This window comes from Halichoerus grypus, chromosome 6 (assembly GCF_964656455.1).
Source record: "Halichoerus grypus chromosome 6, mHalGry1.hap1.1, whole genome shotgun sequence".
NCBI classification, from domain to species: domain Eukaryota; kingdom Metazoa; phylum Chordata; class Mammalia; order Carnivora; family Phocidae; genus Halichoerus; species Halichoerus grypus.
Genome location: NC_135717.1, coordinates 133,880,235 through 133,901,657, shown reverse-complemented (window position 1 = coordinate 133,901,657; position 21,423 = coordinate 133,880,235). Strand labels below are relative to the sequence as shown.

The window sequence follows — 21,423 nt, the reverse complement described above, 5'->3', positions numbered from 1 at the left end:
CCCTGGACCCCACCCAGATGCTGGCCTCTTTTCATCTTGCTGCACGCATGAAAGAAGTAAAAACACTGCAGTGAGGTCTAACAAGAATTCATGGGCATCTCTAATCCATCATGGTCAAAAGCTGCATTTTTTAGTCACTGTACCATTTTGCCTCAGTCTTCACTAATAAACACTTAAAAATAGATTTTGGTGTGGCGCCTGGGGAGCTCAGTTGGTTAAACGTCCGACTCTTGATTTTGGCTCAGGTCATGATCTCGGGGTCCTGGGATCAAGCCCTGTATCGGGCTCTGCGCTCAGTGGGGAGTCTGCTTGAGGATTCTCTCTCTCTCTCCCTCTCTCTCTGCCCCTCCCCGTGCTCACATTCTCGCTCTCTCTCAAATAAATAAATAAATCTTTTTAAAAAATTGATTTTAGTGATGATCTAAAGTCTATTTTCTGATGCATATTTTCATATTTTTATTTTTGTAACCTATATGGTTAGTGACTTTATGTCTAGGGGTACAAATCATGACCATTTTAGAGTAAAAATATCTGTAAGAGAGGAAGAATATTGGATATCCATTGTTCATGAGCACTGTCTTGCTACTTCACGAAGACAATTCCAAGTCACATTTTATTTCTGAGCTGGAATTAATACTATAAATAGGTATCATTGTTTCAAAATGTCCTGCAAAGGAAGGAGACAGATCATTCTCACACCAGATGCTTCCCATCCCCAGTGGGAACATGCAAGAGGTTTTTATGAGCTAGGCTCCGTAAGCACACGGGATAGGAAGCATAGAGCGTTATGCTCAACTGAAAGCAGAAGAAAAATGTTGGTCTTGGGAATGCTGGAACTGGACAAGAGGACAAGAGCCAAGGCTTTGCTCCTGTAAAAGGAATCATAAAACCTGTAAATGAGCAACCTCCATTTTTGGAAAATAAGAAAAAAGGTTTTTCAAAATGAGAAATGCTAAAGAGTACCAGAACTTTCTCTTCACTCTAATTGCTTAAAATGTATGACCTCTTATCTTCATGTACTTACACACCCACACCTAAGTGGTCATAAGGAAGAGAAACTTCAACATCATTTTTCTTGCTACTGCTATCAGCCTTTGAGGAAATGAATATCCATAATGCCATTAAAAACCCCTTAGAGTGTACGGTGACAGTGATAATGGGAGAATATATAAGATAAAATAGCATAAATCTTTTCTCTAAAACACATGACGAGGGGCGCCTGGGTGGCTCAGTCGGTTAAGTGTCTGCCTTTGGCTCAGGTCACAGGTCATGATCCCAGGGTCCTGGGATCGAATCCCGTGTGGGGCTCCCTGCTCAGTGGGGAGTCTGCTTCTCCCTCTCCCTCTGCCTCCTCCCCCCCCCCGCCCCTGGCCACCATGCATGTGCTCTCTCTCTCGCTCTGCTCTCTCTCTCAAATAAATAAATAAATAAATAAAATCTTTAAAATAAAACAAAACACATGACTTGATTTTTCAGTACCTACTCCAATGACAAATATATTGGGTAACTAGATTTTGGAAACAAAAATACAAAGGGGAAGTCATCTCCCTTTCTGGAGTGCAAACTTCAGGAGATCAGGAGCATTTTCTGTTTGTTCATTGCCTTATCCCCAGGGCTCAGAATATAGTAGGTGTTCAATAAGTATTTGTTGAATGAATGGCTAAGAGGCAAGTTATCTGAATATGCTATCAAATTTATCTTTAAATAATAATAAAGAGCATCTGTTTATATTCACATTGTAGTGGGAAGATAACTTCCTCTTTATATTTTTGTTTCCAAAGTCTAGCTACCCAATATATCTGTATGTATATTGTATACAATTTCCCATGAGGACTGGATTTTTATCTTGTTCTGTAAACCGCTGTGTCCCCAGCACCTGTGTAGGACAGTGCCTAGGATACTGTATGCACTCAATACATTTGTTGAATGAATTGTTGCGTATATCTTGTAGAGGGAAACATGATATCATGGTGAAAATGAACCTCCTTTCTATGTCTGCTTTCTCGTTCAAGTCCCAAATGTATGCCTGATTTGCTTGATGACCTAGAGAAAATGCTGCATTTTATATAGGGTACCTGATGGTTTTATTCATGCCTTTTTTCCTACTCTGAACACAAGGAATCCCTCTCTCTTTTCTCCCTGCCAGTGTCCCCATATTGCTATCAAAACCTAGTTTACTATGACCGCCTTGTGGAGTATTTTCATGATTAACTGGATTTGAATCCTCATCTAGTGTTAGTTACCCTGTGCATTTACTATGAGTGATAACAACTGGCACAATGGCAGCATTAGGAAAACGTTATCTGATTTATTAGACTTTTCTTCAGCTCTTCTCTTCAGTTGTCATTTCTTGTGATATCCTACCCTCCATTGCCTCTCATTCCTGGCCTGGCATTTCGCTGGGTCTAAGATATATTACTGACACTCTCCAGCCCCTCCCTACCTCTGCCCCGCCCCCCCCACTGTTAAATACCTGATACAGAACAACTTCTCAAGATCTAAGGTGGTAACTGACTCATCTTATAATCATATTACACAACTCAAGACATAGTTGGTGCAAGTGGACAGAATACTGATCTGATCATCATGAGACCTCCTGTCTAGAGCTAAAGAGTTCTGCCATTAGCCAGTTTTGTGGACTTGGGCTACTCAATCTCTTTGGGCTTCACTTTTTTTTTATGTGTAAAATGTGGATGTTTGTCTAGATCAGCATTTCTATAAGTAAGTGCTGTAACACCGGTTCAAGGATATGTCTTTCAAAAATACTTTCTGGGGTCACATTCATTTGGGAATTGCTGTGTATTTAGAATAGAATATCAGCGGTTTAGGATTCTGACAAATCCTGAAATAAAGAAACTATTTTTCTTTATTTGGTAATTGATCTTTTGAGAGGGGTGAAGGGTAACATGTTGGTAGTTCCCTAGAACTCTGACACGGCACAGAGTCATAAAATCCCAGGATGTATTCTGGTCCTGTGAATCAATTTCATGCATATGGAGCCTAGGAGTAGAGGCTGCCCAGGAAGAGAGGAATGGGAGAAAGTTCTGGGAGGTGGGTAGAGGCTTGCCTACCCTGTGCTATCAGTGTCATTCTAAGAAGTCTGGAATGTATCCTGTAGGTGATAGGAAACCATCCTTAGATTGGTTTTTTAATCAGGGGAATTACATAGTCAATAAGTATTTGTGAAGAGAATTATGGAACGAAAAAGAAAATTCTGGAGTGTTAAGGCAGATGGAGGGGGAAGAGACTGGCAGGGAAACTAATTAAGATTCTGGTGGAATGAGAGATGATAACAGGTTGGATAATGACAGTAGTTAAACGAGAGATGGAGGAACCAGATTTGAAGGAAATTTAGGAGCTCAGCGGACTGTGAGAAGTGACTGGATACCGGGCAGGAAAGAAAGAGGAATACAAAGGGACTCCACATTATTAACTTGGGTAAATGTTGTGTGATTATAAAATTTACTGGGATAGGAATTCAGAGGAGTGAACTGTTTCATATTGGTTTCGAATTGGACTGTGGAATCTTCTATGAAGAGGAATTTTTCTATAAAACCCATCCGTTGATTTTTGTGTTTCAGGGTTCCTTAACGATTTAACTAAATACCATATTTTTTTTAAAAAAATGTATTCTAAACTGAAATTTAGTAAGTACTCAATACATTCTTGTCCACAAAACAACATTTTTATCTATATATTTCTTTTGATTTTTACCTCTAACTGATAATCATTTCTAGGACTTCAAATCCATTTGGTTTTTCACTCAATCAAAACCACTTTATTCTTTCAGCTTTGGATAATCCTATCCACATTAATATCTCAGTAGAAGTTTGTGAGATTATTTCCATTTTCTAGAGGAAACAACATAGAACACCAACAATTTTCATTATTTAAATATTAAGCCATTATTTTTGCACTAATCCTAAATTTGGCCTTCACACTAAATATGATTGATGCCAATACAATAAAAATACATTGTGTTTATAGTCAGAGAGTGGGATTGTTTCAAGAGCACCTTTGTATGTCAGTGAAAAGTAGAAAAATATTCTTTTAACTGACCCAGTTTCTTAGAGGTCCACGCTTGCTTATTGTATAGAACTTAACAAAGATTTTAAAGAATTATTTTCCCCAACAACATTTTGAAGTATAGGGTTCTTTTCTTTAGGGAGAAAAGAACTCTCTTTTAGACACAGGATGTAGAAACTAGCATGACCCAAATTGTTTATACAAAAGCAGTCCACACCTCCCTGATTAGGTCAGAGAATTTTGCCTTTTACCTGCCACAGCTGCCTTCTATTAGCACTAGAAACAAATTGTACAATCTATGGTCACTGAACTATGACCACCTTCTCATTTTGAATTTTTTGTCTAAGAGGACCAGGAATCCACAAACTGAATTGGTGGAGAGGAGCTGTTGCTGGATGTAACTTACCAGGGGAAGGGAAGTTCGGTGCCCGCCTTAACAATAAACTGAGCTATCAACATGGCTACACATTATAAAATGAACACAATGAGGCCGTCAGAGAGTGGCTTCTGAGAATTTTATTTTTTTCCCCTTTACACTGTAAAGAAATAAAGATAAACGCTGAATGGTCTTGTAATAGGCAGGGCAGCCTCTCACTCCTCACTTCCCCTATCTATGCTGCATTCATAGCAGCTTCGTGGACTTATTTTGAAATAAATTTAGAAGCTTTGGAAGGCAGGTCCATGTCACGGTGGTTCCCACCCCTCTGGGGTTCAGGATGAAAGGTGACAGGGGGTAAGCCTTCAGATTTTACACATTTCTAAACGCATTTTATTGCCCCTGGGAGAAATTTTGCATTGTTGAGAAAATGCAATGCAAAATGAGTTGAGACACAATGTCCCTTTATCTCAGAGCAAAACAGTCTTGCTTTCCTGTAGTGGAAACGGAGGGCAGGGAAGTCAAGTTGTGGTTTCTGAAATCCAACAACCCAGTATCGCTGTGCCACTCTCTCTCCGATCCAGCGCCACTCCTTAACTTGATATCTGTTTACTTTAGAGGAGGCAGTTTTTAAGAAAGGATCATAAATATCCTGGCCCAGTGCCCCAGGAGCCATGACAAGCAAAAGAACATACTCGCCTAGTGATAGCCCTTGTGATATTTAAATGTGTGGTTAATTTTTTATCCACTTTAATAACTGGATTATTCCCCTCTACCCCTCCTTTGCTTTCTATTTCTGCTCCGAAGCCTTGGACACAGAAATCTCTGCAGGCAAATTACTCCAGAGAATATTGCAGGACAGTCCTACAAGGAACAGTTACATTCACGGCATCTGGATTCCTGATCCTTTTCCGACATGGCAGGTGTGAGTGGCTGTATAAAATATTCTATGTTTATCTTCAACTTCTTGTTCTGGGTAAGTGTTTTGTTTTTTTTCTAATTATCAATTTTAGGCAAGAAAGGGGACCTTGATACAAATACCATAAACGAGAACAGACTCTGCACTAGAGAAATAGGAGGAGGAGGAAAATGTATTTTCCATTTACTTGTTTGGATTTGTTTGTTCTTTCTTTGGTTATGTCAGTAATTGAAAATGAGCCAATGACTCAAGAAAGTGGACTTCAGGATCTGTGAGGATAAACATTTCATAAATGTTTTGATATTGTTGCAAAACAATCACAGAGGAAAAAAAATACCCCTTAATTAAAGGACAACTATTCTTAGTTGTATATCATGCAGGCCTCCCTAGTTTAAGGACCTTGTGGGAAAAATTTGGTCTGATTCCACCGGAGCCCAGCCCCTGAATCCTAATCTTTACATTTGGGTCTGAAACAGGTGAATGGTGGGGTGTCAGATGAGAAAGATGAGGAAAGGATCATTTTCAGAGACCCAAAGAAGAAACAGTGGGTCATAAAAAACTTGAGAGGGAAACAATACAATTATTTAATCATGGAAAAATGAAACTTAGTAAACTAGGTTTAAAAAGTTAGTTATTTTGATGTGTCATCACCCCACCTCTTAATCAACAGGGTTGGTATTTTAGCAGGTCGTATGGGTTTTTTGGAAAGCCTATTGACATAAGACAGTAAATAAATTGATAAGTAGCATTAAATATTAGAAAATGGAAAAATAAGATATGGAAGGCAAAAGGTAAAAGGCAGGCTGGGATGTTGGACAATTGACATCATTTTCAGTAATATAGGGTGCAATTAAAGATTGTTCAGAAGTAAATCAGTAGAAATAGCTCAAAGTCCTTACGTGAAAAAATCATTTTGTATGCTGGATTTAAAAAATGGCTCCTGGGGGCGCCTGGGTGGCTCAGTCGTTAAGCGTCTGTCTTGGGCTCAGGTCATGATCCCAAGGCCCTGGGATCTAGCCCTGCATCGGGCTCCCTGCTCGGTGGGAAGCCTGCTTCTCCCTCTCCCACTCCCCCTGCTTGTGTTCCTGCTCTCGGCTGTGGGCTGTGTCTCTCTCTGTCAAATAAATAAATAAATAAAATCTTTAAAAAAAAAAAAAAAGAAATGGCTTATGCAGCATAGGCAGGAGAGAGTTCTGGTTTTGTTTTTTACCTGGTTACCTTAACCAGGCAGCTGGTATCTCTATGTTGGTAAACTTCTCTCCTGTTAAAACAAGGATGTACCTAATTAAGCTTAACTATAGGAATACAGTCTTGTTGTACAGAACGACTTTCCATTCAGTGTCAGCAGCCCTAATGAGTACAGATGAAATATTGGTGAAGTAAATGAGTATGTAAATAAATAAAATAAAATAAAGAAGATCTGTCCCTTTACTTCCTCTTTTCCCTAGAAAAACAGGCTGCTTTTGCAAATATTAAGTATAGGTCATGAATATATGCCAGTTTTTTAAAGTTAGTCCTGATAAATTTCTTCGCTTGAAATATTTAAAATTGGGGGCGCCTGGGTGGCTCAGTCATTAGGTGTCTGCCTTTGGCCCGGGTCATGATCCCAGGGTCCTGGGATCGAGCCCCACATCGGGCTCCCGGCTCAGCGGGAAGCCTGCTTCTCCCTCTCCCACTCCCCCTGCTTGTGTTCCCTCTCTCGCTGTCTCTCTGTCAAATAAATAAACAAAAATATTTTAAAAAATATTTAAAATTGGTTAAACCTTGAGAGTAGAATATAAACAAAGGAATGCCTATGTACTTTGATTGATTTTGTTTGTAGCTTTTTGTTATGGAGAATTTTGAACATTCACAGAATAGAAAAGGGTGATCAACCCCATCATTGAGCCCCAACAGTGAGGATATCAAGGCAATTCTGTGCGCATGCTCTCATTCACTTTCTCCACTCTATATCAATTTGAAGCAAATCCCAGATACATCATTTCATCTGTAAATATTTTAGTATATGTCTCTAAAAGAGAAGTAATTCTTTTTAAAAAATATAACCATAATGTCATTATCACACTAAAAACTTAATAAGACTTCCTGAATTGATTATCAAATATCCATCTAGGGATATTTCAGAATCTAAATAAGGTTCACGCCTTGCTATTGGTTGATATATCCTGTATGTCAATTTTCATCTTTAGGTTCTCCTTCCATCTTCATCTCTTTTTTCCCCCTTGAAATTTTATGTATTGATGTGTGTTGTCAGTCTTACCACATTTTCCCCAGTCTGGTGTTTGCTATTTGCACACCTGTGGTATAGTTTATCATGTTCCCCTGTCCTCCGTATTATCTCTAATCTAGTGATCGCATTTGTCAGCTTGAAGAGATTCAGATTGTTTTTTTGGGGGGAGCACAACTACTTTAGAAGTGATATTGAGTTCTTTCATCAGGAGGCACATACTGTCTGACCGTGTCACTTTTTGTGATGTTAGTTGCCACTCAAGAACCTAAGAAACAGTCCATTAAGAGTTCCAAATTGGTGATATTCTATTTCCATCACCTTTTGTTCATGTATGAGCTGGAATACTTTAAATAAAGAGAAACCCAGCATTTATTGATTGGTTACCAGTAGTACCCAGTTTTTATTAAAAAAAAAAAAAAAGGAAGCATAAATGCTTCTTACTTTTTACTTAACTGATTTCAAAATGATGAGTTAATTTTCTGGTATCATGCAACAGTAATAAACAAGCATTGCTTATCCTTTTCTTTGTTGATATGCAATTTATTTTATCTTTGGCCATTGGGGAGCATCTTCAAGTTGGCTCCTGAGTCCTTTTGACATGATCTTAATAGCATAACTTCTTCCCCATTGGTATGACAAGATGTTCCAGGCTTATTTCCCTAGTTCCTGTTGTATAAAAACAGCATACAAAGTGCATTCACAAAGATTGTGAATACATTAGAAGTCAGTGTTTCATTAAGGAGCTACCCAGGAATTTGAAATCTGAATTTTAAGCTGAAATGACAAAGAGAGATTAGGCAAGGGGCATGTTATAGGTTCAGGATTATATATTTAAGATTAGAGATCTGTACCGTGCTGTACCCAGATATTGTCACTGCTTTCCCCGGATTCTCTGATTATTTTATGGTCTCCATTATCTCTTTGTTTTTCTGATAATGAAGACAAAGTCTTTCTGATGCATTAGATTTCAGTTAGATATTTCTAACTTCCCTGGGGTAAAAGGCCTTTTTCTTCCCAACCGCATATCAGTGTGACCTACAATCTCTGTATGACACATCTCGAAATGGAGTCTTTGAATAAGAGCAATGGCGGTAAAGAACAGTGATGACTTTTCAGCCAACAGGTGACATCAATAGTTTCATTCAAAATTTAGACAGCAGGAGTCCCTGAGGTTAGGGAACCACTACTATTTCTACTCTCCCCTCTGTCCCAACCCAGAGCTCTCCATTGGAATTTTATGATCCTTCATAGGAAATTAGCAATTTGTCACATTCCTAAAGTTTACTTAAGCAACAAGTTTAACAGTCCCACTGATGTGGTTTTCTTATAGATATCCATGGCCTTATGTGTTCAAATGCATTCTTTCTGGTGTAACTTGCAAAACTAAGCCTTTGCAAAGTTGGGCCAGATGTTGAAATATCTCTGAGATATGCATATGGTCATGTAAGCTAAACATACCAGTTTCTTTTGGGAGAGAACTTGAGATATGTCACATAAATACGTGGCAATTTCCATTTGTCAGAATTAGCAATTGAAGAAAAACATGTGAAAGTGGAAATCGTTCTTAATCACTGAGGCTAGCGTTTGATGTGAGTCACAGTGAAATTGGAGGTGCTGTAGAGAATGGATAAATTCCAGGTACAAAATCTATTCTCCAAGTCTTGTGTCAGAACAGATGAGCTGCCCGTTTCCTTATGCTCCTCTCAGATAGATTAAGCTGGGGAGTATTGCAGATGCTGGGGTATGGTAGTTGTTCTGGGTGAGCACTGGACACAGAGCCTTCGGCTGGCCCAGGGATGCAGTGGAACCGCCCGGAGAGGCGGAGAGCTAGCTACCGAGAGGCCAGCCCTGTGGGAAGGAAGGAAAGCGGAGTGAGGTCACATGACCGATCCCAAATGCGGTAAGGCGAGAAGGAGGAGAGGGTTGTAAAAGCCGAATGTATCAGCAACTGCAGGATGCCGTGCCTGAAGCCCTTTGAAGAGAGCAGAAGGAAGTCACAACTTGGAGAGAGTCCAGGAACCAGAATTTTGATGTTCCTCCTTGTATTTTATGCCGTGCCTGGGTCGCCTGGGTCGCCTGGGTGGCTGGGCCGAGAGCAATGAAGAGAGTCAAGGCAGACATAACTGAGATAGGGGAAGCTGAAAAAAATATCAGGCCCAGTGATACTTCATCGTGTCGGTTGATGAAATCTCCCAGGATAGAGACCTATGACAGTAATGTGTGAACTTGGTAAATACAGTGGTTTCCTGCCACTATGCAGTCCGCGTGGAACTGTAACCATGACAAAAGGCATCTAAGCCCAGGGGTTGAGAGTTCAGGCTGAACCTCCCTCCACTCCTTCCTCACTAGCTGTGTGACCTTGGGGAAATGTGTTGATCTCTCTGTGCTTTAGAGTTCCTCGTCTTTAAAATTGGGGTAGTAGCAATATCTACTTCACAGAGTTGTTGGGAAGGTTAAATGAATTAAGGCATAGAAAAGAATTCAGAATAATGTTAAAGAAATGCTTAAGAAACAGACATTTCCACCAACATTGTATGACATTTTTATGAGACAAAAATATGAAACTACAGTGCATAGTGAGAAATCAGTTCCAATATTGAATTCTGAAATAGAGGAGGAAATAAGATGACAAGAAATATGATGGAGACAGAAATTCTTCTAGCACAGATGAGGGGAATGGAAAGAAGGAAAGCGTATTTTGTAAGCAGACAGACTTGAGATCCAAATCCTGACTTCACTCCATATTGCTCTGTGGCCGGAAACATGTTCCTTGACTTTTCTGTGCCCCAGTCTCTGTATTTGTAAAATGAGGATGATAATTTTATCCAGCAGAGTTAATTATGAAGATGAAATAAAATGCTTTCTGAAAGCCTATAACCAAGGACTCACATGCAATAATAGTTCAATTAATGCAATTTCCCCCAATTCCAACCATCATATTGCTTTTTAGTTTAAAAGTATTAGAGTCCGGTGTGGTAATATTTTATACGTAATTGGCTTTAAAAACTGAAATATAATTTTAGCCCTACTCCAGCCCTCCTCTGGCCTCATGGGTCAAGGAATCTGTGGGGCTAGAGAACTGTGTTCACCCTGAGCCTGGCCTCCACGCTGTGGGACTTGAGACCCCCAATTTCCCTGCCCAAATGGCTCCAAACCTGTTTCCAGGGTCTGCCCAGACCCTTCTCCATGGTATGATCAAGGGGGCACTGTTTGCCGGAATGGGAGCAGGTTGGACCAGGGCTGGCTTGCAGGCTGACAGATCCACAGCCATTCCTGTTTTGTCCCTCAGAGTTCAGGACAGAGCCTGGAGTGAGGGCCAGTGGGCAGGCTGGCTCTCCCCAGGCCACCCCCCTGCTGATAGCAGACTCCAGACTGGGAGGAGTCAGAGAATTCAAAAGCAAATCTTGTCCTCCAGGTCATTAAGTGGGCACATTTGTCAAGGTCGGACGATAGGAAACATTTTCTATATGTTTATTACCATGACTGATAACTTCTCACTATAGAGACCTGTGGTCTGCGGACTGTTTGTTCTTTGTGTCCTTGCCCAGGCCCTGCAAATGTATGTACAGTCTGCAGCTTGTACTTTTGACCCAAAGTGATAAAAACATTCCTGAATTTGCATCTTTTTTTTTTTTTTTTAATTTGAGAGAGCGAGAGGGCACGAGTGGGGGAAGGGGCAGAGGGAGAAGGAGAAGCAGACTCCCCACTGAACAGGGAGCTGGACATGAGGCTCCATCCCGGGACCTTGAGATCATGACCTGAGCCGAAGGCAGATGTTGAATCGACTGAGTCACCCAGGCGCCCCCTGAATTTGCATCCATTTTATGATTCAGAAACATTAGGATGCTAATCAAATGCTGAACATCCAACTCTCTTTCCCTAATTTGAAGTTATGTACATTTTAGTGATTTTATCCTTTAGTGCAGCAAAGATAACCTGAAGCACGTTTACCCAGACCCTATTTATGTCAGAAAGAAATGCGGTTGATTTCTTTCTCCTAAATTTAGAGCTACTTAAAATTAGAATTTGCAGCAGTTGTACTGGTTTGGCTTACTTACTGGGCTCAGAAGACACACGTGAAGGCAACTATGGAGACACTTCGCTGTGTGCTTACCACTCACTGATACAAGGAATCAGTCACTTGGGGCTGAAAAACCATGAGGGCAGAGCCTGCTGAGAATTGAAGTTTTTAATTAACTCCACTGGTGTAGAGCATCAGAAAAGCAGATAGTGTGTGAGTGCTAGGAGGCCAGGTCAGGAAATCAGCTGCATTAGGTCATGCCTGCAGAGAGAAGGCCCAGCAAGCTCTCCTCCAACCGGTCTGAGAATCACCGTCATGTCGTTGAGTGAGGCAAAGCACAGACCCTACTCTCCATGAATCATACATCAGAATGGGTCTCATCTTATTCAAGGTGAATAAGATGAGAGAAAATCCAGCCCAAGTCCTAATAAAGACTGCTGAACAAGTGACAGGGAACGTCACTGAAACCTCAGAGGACAAGCACACATCCCTGAAAGAAACATTCCAACATCATGGAGCGAGGATCTGGGAATTGGCATCCACAGTGCAATGGCAGAAAACAACTCCCTATGAAACAGAGGATGGAGACCAGGAGAGAAGAAGAAGCTAACTGGGAAAGCACAGAATGGGATGAAAAGAAAAATGGGTAAACTAAAGAAGTACCTCATATAAACCAGAAACCAAATGATAGAGTTAAAATCCACTCCAGAAACATTAAATGGAGACCGTGAGATAGAATCCCAAATTGAGAAAACCTCCCAGAGGAAAATTAAAAAAGAGATAAGTGAGGTGAAAGAAGGTAGAGCAGAGAATGGAAAACCAGAACAGTTTGTATTCCTGAAGGAGAGGACACAATAAATGGAAAAAAAAAAAAGATAATTTAATATAAAAAACAATTCTCACAGGCAACAATGGTGTGCTCTGCTTCATCTTACCACAATGCCATGGAACTAGACTTTCAAATAAATGTTTATTAAAAAAAGAAACTTGAAAATCAACAACAGTAGTATGGTCCTAAATTGTTAGGGCTCTTGGAATCCTTCCTTCCTGCATTCATGGCCGGAGGTGTTGTGGGGTTATCATAAAAACAAATCTTGGAGTTATCCAGGTTATGCATTTGGATATTTTCTTATTCTTTTATTTTTTATTATTTTTTTATTTTTTATTTTTTTGAAGATTTTATTTATTTATTTGACAGAGAGACACAGCGAGAGAGGGAACACAAGCAAGGGGAGCGGGAGAGGGAGAAGCAGGCTCTCCGCGGAGCAGGGAGCCCGATGCGGGGCTTGATCCCAAGACCCTGGGACCATGACCTGAGCCGAAGGCAGACGCTTAACGACTGAGCCACCCAGGCGCCCCTTATTCTTTTACAACCTTTCAGGAACAGTACAGGAAACTTTCCCTTAAGCTTATCGAAAAAGTGTCCATTCTGGGCCAATAATGGTAGAGCTCACGATCCACACTTCCCCCTAGCAGAGTGCTACGCACTTTCTTCCATTTTCAACACCCTTCAAATACACCGTGATAAAATCAAAGGATAGAATTGAGAGGGTGGGAGTAGGGATGATTGGCGGACACCGTATCCAAGAAGAGGACAAATCAGCTGGTTCTATACCTTTTATCTTTGCTCTAGATGGTGCTTCCCTTTTTCTTCCTGACACTTTATAGTTGTCAACTTGTGCCCTGTCTTAGACTGCTTGGGCTGCCCTAACAAAATACCCTGGGCTTGGTGGGTTGAACAACAGAAATTTATTTTCTCCTAGTTCTGGAGGCTGGAAGTCCAAGATCAAGGCGCCAGTCAATTTGGTTTCTGGTGAGAGCTCTCTTCCTGGCTTGCAGATGGTTGTCTTCTTGCTGTGTCCTCACATGGTTTTTGTTCCATGCATTGTGCAGAAAGAGAGAGAGAGAGAGATCTCTTCCTCTGTTATAAGGTCATCAATCATATTGGATTAGGACCCCACCCTGATGACCTCATTTAATCTTAATTACCTCCTAAAAGCCCAAACTCAAAATACAGTCAAACTGCAGGGTGGGGCTTTGACTTGTAAATTTAGTGGGGATATAATTCAGTCCATAGCATGCTCATAAGCAAACATCAAAATTATTGCCTAATTTCTTAGAATGTTGGCTCAGACCAACTGCATCCTAATTCCATAAAAAGAAAGATATCTTATAGGAGCTGACTGATAACCACAATGACTGCCTTCAAGGAGGAACCGGAAGGTAAGCCTTGGGGACAGTAGGCCAGGTCAGTTCTGCAGTGTCCACTGTCTGCTGAGTTGGTGGCCCAAAGTATCAACTCATTTCCTTTTACAACCTGGTCAACAGAAAGTAGGACAGAGCTAGATACTTATATCTTAATTTATACTCTCAATTATTTAAACAGTATAAGAAGGCTGGGCGACAAGGACCTAAAGCCAAACTGGAAAAGGGCTCTGAGAACCATTATGATAGCCAATCTGGTAACAATTGAGATAAAATAGGTTAATATCAATCATGACTCTAGAATTATTATTCTTGATAGAAAATCCATTTACTTTTAAAGTCAGTATAACATTTAATAATTTTATATTATTAAGACTGATTTTTATACTAAATTCTTCATTAAGATGAGAATGGCATATTCTAAACATGCATTTCTTTTGTTTTTAAGATGAAGTTGGAAGAAAAGATAGATAGGGATTGAAATGAGAGTTTATCCAACTTGAAAATTTCTAAGAAAATTTCCCGAATTGTAAAGATTGAAATTGGGCAAAGTATTCTTGACTTCTAAAATAATTGGATATTCTTTCTTTTTTTTTCCCTTCCTTTTTTTCTTTCTTTCTTTCTTTCTTTCTTTCTTTCTTTCTTTCTTTCTTTCTTTCTTTCTTTCTTTCTTTCTTTCTTTCTTCCTTCCTTCCTTCCTTCCTTCCTTTCTTTCTTTCTTTCTTTCTTTCTTTCTTTCTTTCTCTTTCTTTCTTTCTTTCTTTCTTTCTTTCTTTCTTTCTTTCTTTCTTTCTTTCTTTCCCTTCCTTCCTTCCATTTTTAGAGAGAAAGAGAGAGCATGTGAGCAGGGTGAACTGAAATCAAGAGTCGGGACGCTTAACCAACTGAGCCACCCAGGCGCCCTTCTTTCTTTTTCTTTTTAAAAATTAATTTTTAATTACTTAAAAATAATTTTAAAATAAATTGAATTTTTCTAGAGCAGTTTTAAGTGTACAGCCAAATGGAGAAGAAGGTACAGAAATTTCCCATATACCCTACCCCCACACATACATAGCTTATCCCGTTATCTATATCACTCACCAGAGCAGTACATGTATTTCAATTGATGAACCTCCTTTGACATATCATAACCACCCAAAGACCATAGTTTTCATTAGGTTTCACTCTTGGTTTTGTACATTCTATGGGTTTGGACACGTGTATAATGACATTGACATGTATCCAGAATTATAATATTGTATAGAGTATTTTCACTGCCTAAAAATCGTCTGTGCTCTATCTATTCATTCTGTATCCCCTCTGGCAACCCCTGATCTTTTAAGATCTAAAACTAATCCATAGTTTGGCCTCTTCCAGATTGTCATTGAGTCATAATCATACAGTATGTAGGCTTTTCAGATTGGCTTCTTTTACTTAGTAATATGCATTTAAGGTTCTTCCATGTCTTTTCATGGTGTGATAGCTCATTTTTTTTTTTTAGTGCTGAATAATGTTCCCTTGTCTAGATGTACCATAGTTTATTTATCCATCCATTCACCTACTGGAGGAAATCTTGGCTGCTTCCAAGTTTTAGCAATTGTGAATAAAGCTGCTATAAATATCCTTGTGCAGGTTTTGTGTGGACATAAATTTAGATAAATACCAAGGAGCGTGATTGCTGGATGATAGGGTAAGAGTATGTTGGGTTTTGTAAGAAACTGCCAAACTGTCTTCGAAGGTGGCTGTACCATTTTGCATTTCTGTGAGCACTGAATGAGAGTTCCTGTTGCTCCACATCCTTGTCAGCATTTGGGGTTGTCAGTGTTTCAGATTTTGGCCATTTCGATAGGTGTGTAATAGTGTGTCGTGGGTTTGATACTCCTTCTTTTAAAGTTAGTGTTACAGATGACACTTGGTGGCTGAGACTAAAAGTTATTTGAAGGGAAAATATGGTTGATTTCATTGAAGTCAATGAAATATGACTTTGAAGTCAATGAAATATGACATTGAAGTCAATGAAATCAATGACTTGATATCTGAAAGGATTGAAAAGGTAAACTAAAGTCACACAGAGACGAACAAAAAAGTTAAGGGTTTAAAAAACCACAGCCTTAGTCTCTAGGAGTTTCTACAGTTTTCTCACTGATAGTCTCATAAATAAATATTGGATAAGGATAATAATCATAATAGCTATTTGGATAATTAATGCTATGTTCAGTTAAAGCTAAAAGCCAGAGCTACTATTAAGACAATCAATGTAAATATACTTGAGAAGAAAAAGAAAATACCAGTGAACAAATTAAATAACAAACAAAAATCCAACTGCTGTAAATTCTGAAAATCTCTGGGGGTCTCATTATCATTCAACATAAATCCTTACAGACTTATTTATTAACACAGAACTACTAAAATGAGCATTTATCTCCATCTGCAAGTGAAATTAGGATTTAGTGGAAAGGGAGAAAAACTGAGGGTTTTCAGGCTCTAAAGCTGTCTTTACAATGGTTTGTATTTTATGGTATATGCCAGTGTGTGCTTATAAGATAATTAAATTGTATAGGTTATTTTGGTGATTTGAGAAAAAGCTTTGGTTTTCCATTGCCTTCGTTATTTTGTAAGAGTTGAAGCATGTCGAGGGGCAGGATTGGATTAGGAGTAGTGCTGGATTTTCATGACGGGACTGTTATCTCTCGGGGTTCTAGCTCCTTTACCTGAGATGAAGGGTTTGAACCTAGATAACTTTTTTGAAATCTTTTAGGCAACACGGATATTCTCTGATTTTTCAGCTGCTCATGGTACTCCCTATTCCTTAACAAGCCTTTGACTCTACATGCACGGCAGACTTAATGAGAAGCCGTTAAAAGTGAGCCGGCCGTTTTGAGATGGCAGGCATATCGCTCAACCAAGCACAACAACAATGATACGACAAGGTCAGTGGGCTTCTGAGGACTCAGGAATTTCTCTGTCAGAGCACCTCACGGCCGGAACAGTCTAGAAAATCTTGCAAGGGCTGCTGTGTCTGCTGTTATCAAACTTGTTCTCAACATCTCTCTTTAATAATAGATCTTTTATTTATTTTTTTTTTTGAGGCTATAACATATATATATCTGAAATGAAACAAAACAAAATCAAATCCTGAAAGACAAGGGTTTTCCTTACACAAAAGTAAAATGTGTTTCACATTTTATGTGCTGGCCTTGGTCCAAATTAAATAATCTGGGAAAGTCATTAAATGCATTTAAGAGTTTAAATACTGTTGCCCATTGTTCCTCCTCTCTGGGTAAGCTTTACGACCTAAAAGAGCTTATTTTTAAAAGAGTTTATTTGGGTACAAAAAGTGTTGTAAACCCTTGTTGCTTACCTGCAGATTTTGTCCGATGTACTACTGTTCCCTGTCTATCCCAACTTCTTGCTTCTAGAATCTTGAAGGAATGTTTGATAATTAGTTTTTTTCTTCCTGTTTGGTCCAAGACAGCTTCTGAGACAAACCCAGGGGTCTAGTAAAGGTATTTTGTCTTTAAACTGTTGTGACTTATCTTTCATATATTTTAATCTAGCAAAAACACAGAGTTAGCATTGAAACATGAAAAATCATTGTTCCCCTCCCCCGTAGTGGTGATGACTTCTTGTCTGTAGACCCATGAATGGACTGTGGACGGGAAACACAATTATTCTTAACAAATTTACCAATTTTAGTGAAATGCTTTAGCAGTTACCTACACATGAATATGCCAGATTTACATCTTTTAGGTGGTAATGTATAATAAATGGTAAGCCATGGTGACCAGATGTCCAGGGATGTGTTCAGAGTCACAGTTTGTCTCTGTTGTCCTCTAACATTTTTTTTTTTTTCTTTCTGCAGCTATGTGGCATCTTGATCCTGGGAGCAGCAATTTGGATACGAGTTAGCGACGCTGGTCAAGAGGTAAATAAATAGATAGAAGTTTCTCTGCTCCCAAAGTAGTTTATTTCTCTTATAGTGATGAAAGTAATGACAATAATAATATAAATATTTCCATAGCCTTTTCCTTAACTGCCCGATGTAGTCCTTTGTGCTGGTATATGATTTTATAATTTAATTCAATTTAATTAATCAGAATTACTCACTATGTGCCTGGCACTGTGCTAGGCATGGATCAATCCTTCTGGAGAATGGAGAGGTGTTATTTCAAAGATAGGAAGATTGCCATGAACGTGGAGGTCGGAAGGGGCTAGAGTGGAAATCCAGCTCCTTCGTTATTGGCAGAAGGCCGGCCTGAAATGTAGCTGGAGGATACGGGCTACCATTCCTCCACACCAATGTCTCTAGTACGAGGTACTGACCGTCGTTCGGCTGATCCCAAGGTGGGAGGGTGGTCCAAAAGTAAAGAAGATGAGAAGTTCTCTTGGAGAAGAAGAATTTGAATCTGTGTTTTAAAGGCAACAAGGTACAAAGATGGTCGGTAATTACCTGTGCCAACCGGCGTCGAGGGTGACTCCTCAGAACGGTAAGAGGCTGGTCCCGCTAGGGTGACTCAGCCATTGGCTGGGGGTGTCCAGCCTCTTGCTATCTAGATAAGATTAGCACGAGCCCCTTCACCACGCTCCATTCCACGCCCTGCGGCAAAGCTCTCACCAAGATGTCACAGGTCAGGACGAAGTTTAGTTCAGAGAGTTAATTCTGGCTCCAGTGTTTGGATCGCACGCGTGCGTGCTGTTTCTGTTCTGCACCACATACACGTTTGCGGACATGAAAGAGTGCCTGAGGGAAAAAAGGGGAAGGCGCGGGCTTCTCCTTTGGTTTTACCCAACGCAATAGCTGGCATCATTTCCTGGCTCCCCTGCTTCCATTCTACTCTCCCCCTTCTTCTCTGGGGCACTCCACCCCCCAAATTATTATTCTTAACCGCATGCACGGCACTTCCCTTATTCTCTGTGGTCTGGGCCCTTGCCACTATTCAGGATCCCATCTTCCACTGCTAGAGCCTTTTCAAGATATTTATTTGCCCAAATAAAGTTTCTGCCTCTAAGAGGAATTTTGATCCTTATTTGATAATTATTAAGATATATTAAGCCAGCAATTAAAGTAATGTATTTTCTACAAAAACTTATTATGCCGTGATGAAGCTAAATGCCTTTGGAGACAGCCTTGTTGTAAGAAAGATTAAAAGCAAATTAACATCTATTCTGATTCCTTTCCTCAACTGGGTGGCTTTTCTGCCTCTTCCTCCCTTCATGCCTGCCTGCCTTCTTTCCTTCTTTCTTCCCTCCCTCCCCTTTCTCCCTCCCTCCCTCTCTCTCTCCCTTCCTCCCTCCCTCCCTCCTTTCCTTCTCTGTCTCCTCTTCTCTTTTTAAAATCGGCTTTCTACCCTTGGAGAACCCAAGGAATCACAGTAGCCGTTACCAGCTTCCTCATTGTGCGCCTACCCACGGTGACGACATTGGGTGGGGGACAGGTGTGGCAACTAGTTGGTAACATCCTAGCCCATCTGGATTTCATTTCTGGTTTTGTACCGATAAATGTTAACTGTGACTTCCTGGTGGCCTTGGGCTCTGGGTTTGAACTCAAGACGGGTATTTGAAGATGTGCTGAATCTCTGGTGTCTAGAAGCTGATGTCTGACTTTCGGACGCATAATTAAGCATAGAGATTAAACAGCCACCTATTCAGAGGGTGCTTTGGCCTTTTTAAGATATGTGTGCAGCCTGTCTTTTATTTTATTTTATTTCTGGTTGATATGGGAACATTTTCTTTCCCCCAAGTGCTTCTGGTAAACAACTTTGGTGTTTAGTCTGTTAAGAAATTCTACACATTGAACGTATTAAAGGAAAATTGTTGTCCTTGAGAGGGTGGGGCTCCACATCTGGGGACACGGAATGAACTCACAGAGTGAGGAAGCATCTTCGGGTGCATTTTGACTCTTGTGCTCTGTCAGCCTCGAGCCCTGGATGAAAGTCTGGATCTGCTAGGACACCCCTAACCAGCTTGACTTCTGTGAAATTGGCTTGATTTATCTTTATCTGAAGTCAGTGACAAAGAATCGAGACTGCAAAGAACTGAATTTTAGTAGTGGAGAAACAGAGGCAACAGTTTTAGAGGGAAAAGCATTGAGCATGAGTGCAAAAAGAAAGAATGTCAGGGGGGCGCCTGGGTGGCTCAGTTGGTTAAGCAACTGCCTTCGGCTCAGGTCATGATCCTGGAGTCCTGGGATCGAGTCCCACGTCGGGCTCCCTGCTCAGCAGGAGGTCTGCTTCTCCCTCTGACCCTCTTCCCTCTCGTGCTCTCTGTCTCTCATTCTCTCTCTCTCAAATAAATAAATAAAATCTTTAAAAAAAAAAAAAAAAGAAAGAATGTCAGGGCGGTCTTTGTGCACAACTTTTAGCATATCTCTTTGTGCTGAAAGGGTCTCTCATTAGGACACTTTGTTTTCCCTCAGGGAAACTCAGTGCCCCGAGGCAAAGCCTTTGGCGCAGCCATTCTAGTCTCAGGAGATCTCTTAGAATGCACAGAACACCCTGAGCCCTCTCCCTCAAGGTTCAGCCATTAGAAATTCTCCCTTTGTCTTAACACACACAGACACTGTTCATCCAAGACAGCTTTTAAAACTCTGCTGTCCCTTTCCTGGAGCAAACACCTGAACTCAGATTTCCATTTCTTGCCTGTTGGGCTGGGCTTGGAACAGCAACCACCCAGGCATCCAACACACTGCTTTCCGGCCAGTCTCTGGCAGGGGATCACGCTGCCCACACCGGTCTTATAGAACTGCCTCATTGCCTGGCTGCACTCTGCAGTCCCCCCTGTCGGTATTTGACCTGTTATTTCTGTGTGGATGGTAAGCCAAGTTCTGACAACTCACACAGTGACTTACCCCTCTCAGACGCCTTCTGGTTTACCCGCACTGGCCACGACCTTCTAGGGCGGTGTTTGATGGTGAGTGGGGAGAGGGGGTTTCCTAACGCTGCTTTTTTTTGTCATTATCTACTTTGACCCAGGTGCCATGCGTGTTTATTAACAAAACCGATTTCTTAGCTCCAATATGAACAAGCAAACAGCAATCAAATAAACAAAAAACCTGAAAAACAAACAAAAAATCTTTAGGACAGAACCAAGCTTTCTAAATATGTAAGTTGAAGCATTATCTGTAAGTATGGACTCTTAGAGACAAAGGAGGCCTCAGCGGTTACAGAGGGTGACCCAGTTTCCTTTATAAATGGGAAACTGGGGCCCCACAGGATTAGTTGACTAGTCCAGGGTTAGAACCTTAGTTTATATATAAGGACCCTGACTAGAGTATAAATCTTTGTTTTAATGCTTTTACAGTTTCAGCACATTCCTTCCTATTGATTGTTGAATGAAGCTTTCCTCTAGGCTATGAGCTGGTTTTTAAAGTCTTTAAAAACGTACACATCATTATTAGTAGTTTTTTTTTTTTTAATGTATTTCCTGTTAAGGGAGCTGATCCACATGCTGTGCAGCGGAATCTAGGAGGCAGAGTCTCTTAGTTAGTGTAACAACGAGTGTTCTCCCTGGAAATAGCCCAGTAGATAGAGATCAGACAAGATGGATGAGGTCCAAGGAGCGCTCATGTACAGCATAGGCATGAGGCTTCACTTTTCGCTTGTGATTTATCTGGAGGACAAGTGGTAAATTGAGGCTAGGGATCACGAAGGTGATGAAGAAGAGTATGT

General features: G+C 40.4%; 1 protein-coding gene across 3 annotated transcripts in view; it reads left to right on the top strand.

Annotated features, from left to right (window-relative positions):
* TSPAN8 (tetraspanin 8) overlaps positions 1-21,423 on the top strand; it is a 224,235-nt gene that overhangs the window by 186,378 nt on the left and 16,434 nt on the right. Inside the window, exons 1-3 of one of the 3 annotated variants that reach the window (XM_078076292.1) lie at positions 4,691-4,759; positions 5,210-5,378; positions 17,619-17,681. In XM_078076292.1, coding sequence (XP_077932418.1) covers positions 5,319-5,378; positions 17,619-17,681 — 123 coding nt within the window. In that variant the 5' untranslated portion in view covers positions 4,691-4,759; positions 5,210-5,318. Of the gene's footprint in view, positions 1-4,690; positions 4,760-4,990; positions 5,379-17,618; positions 17,682-21,423 lie in introns of those variants that run through there. The other 2 variants (XM_078076291.1, XM_036111826.2) reach the window with 2 other exon arrangements.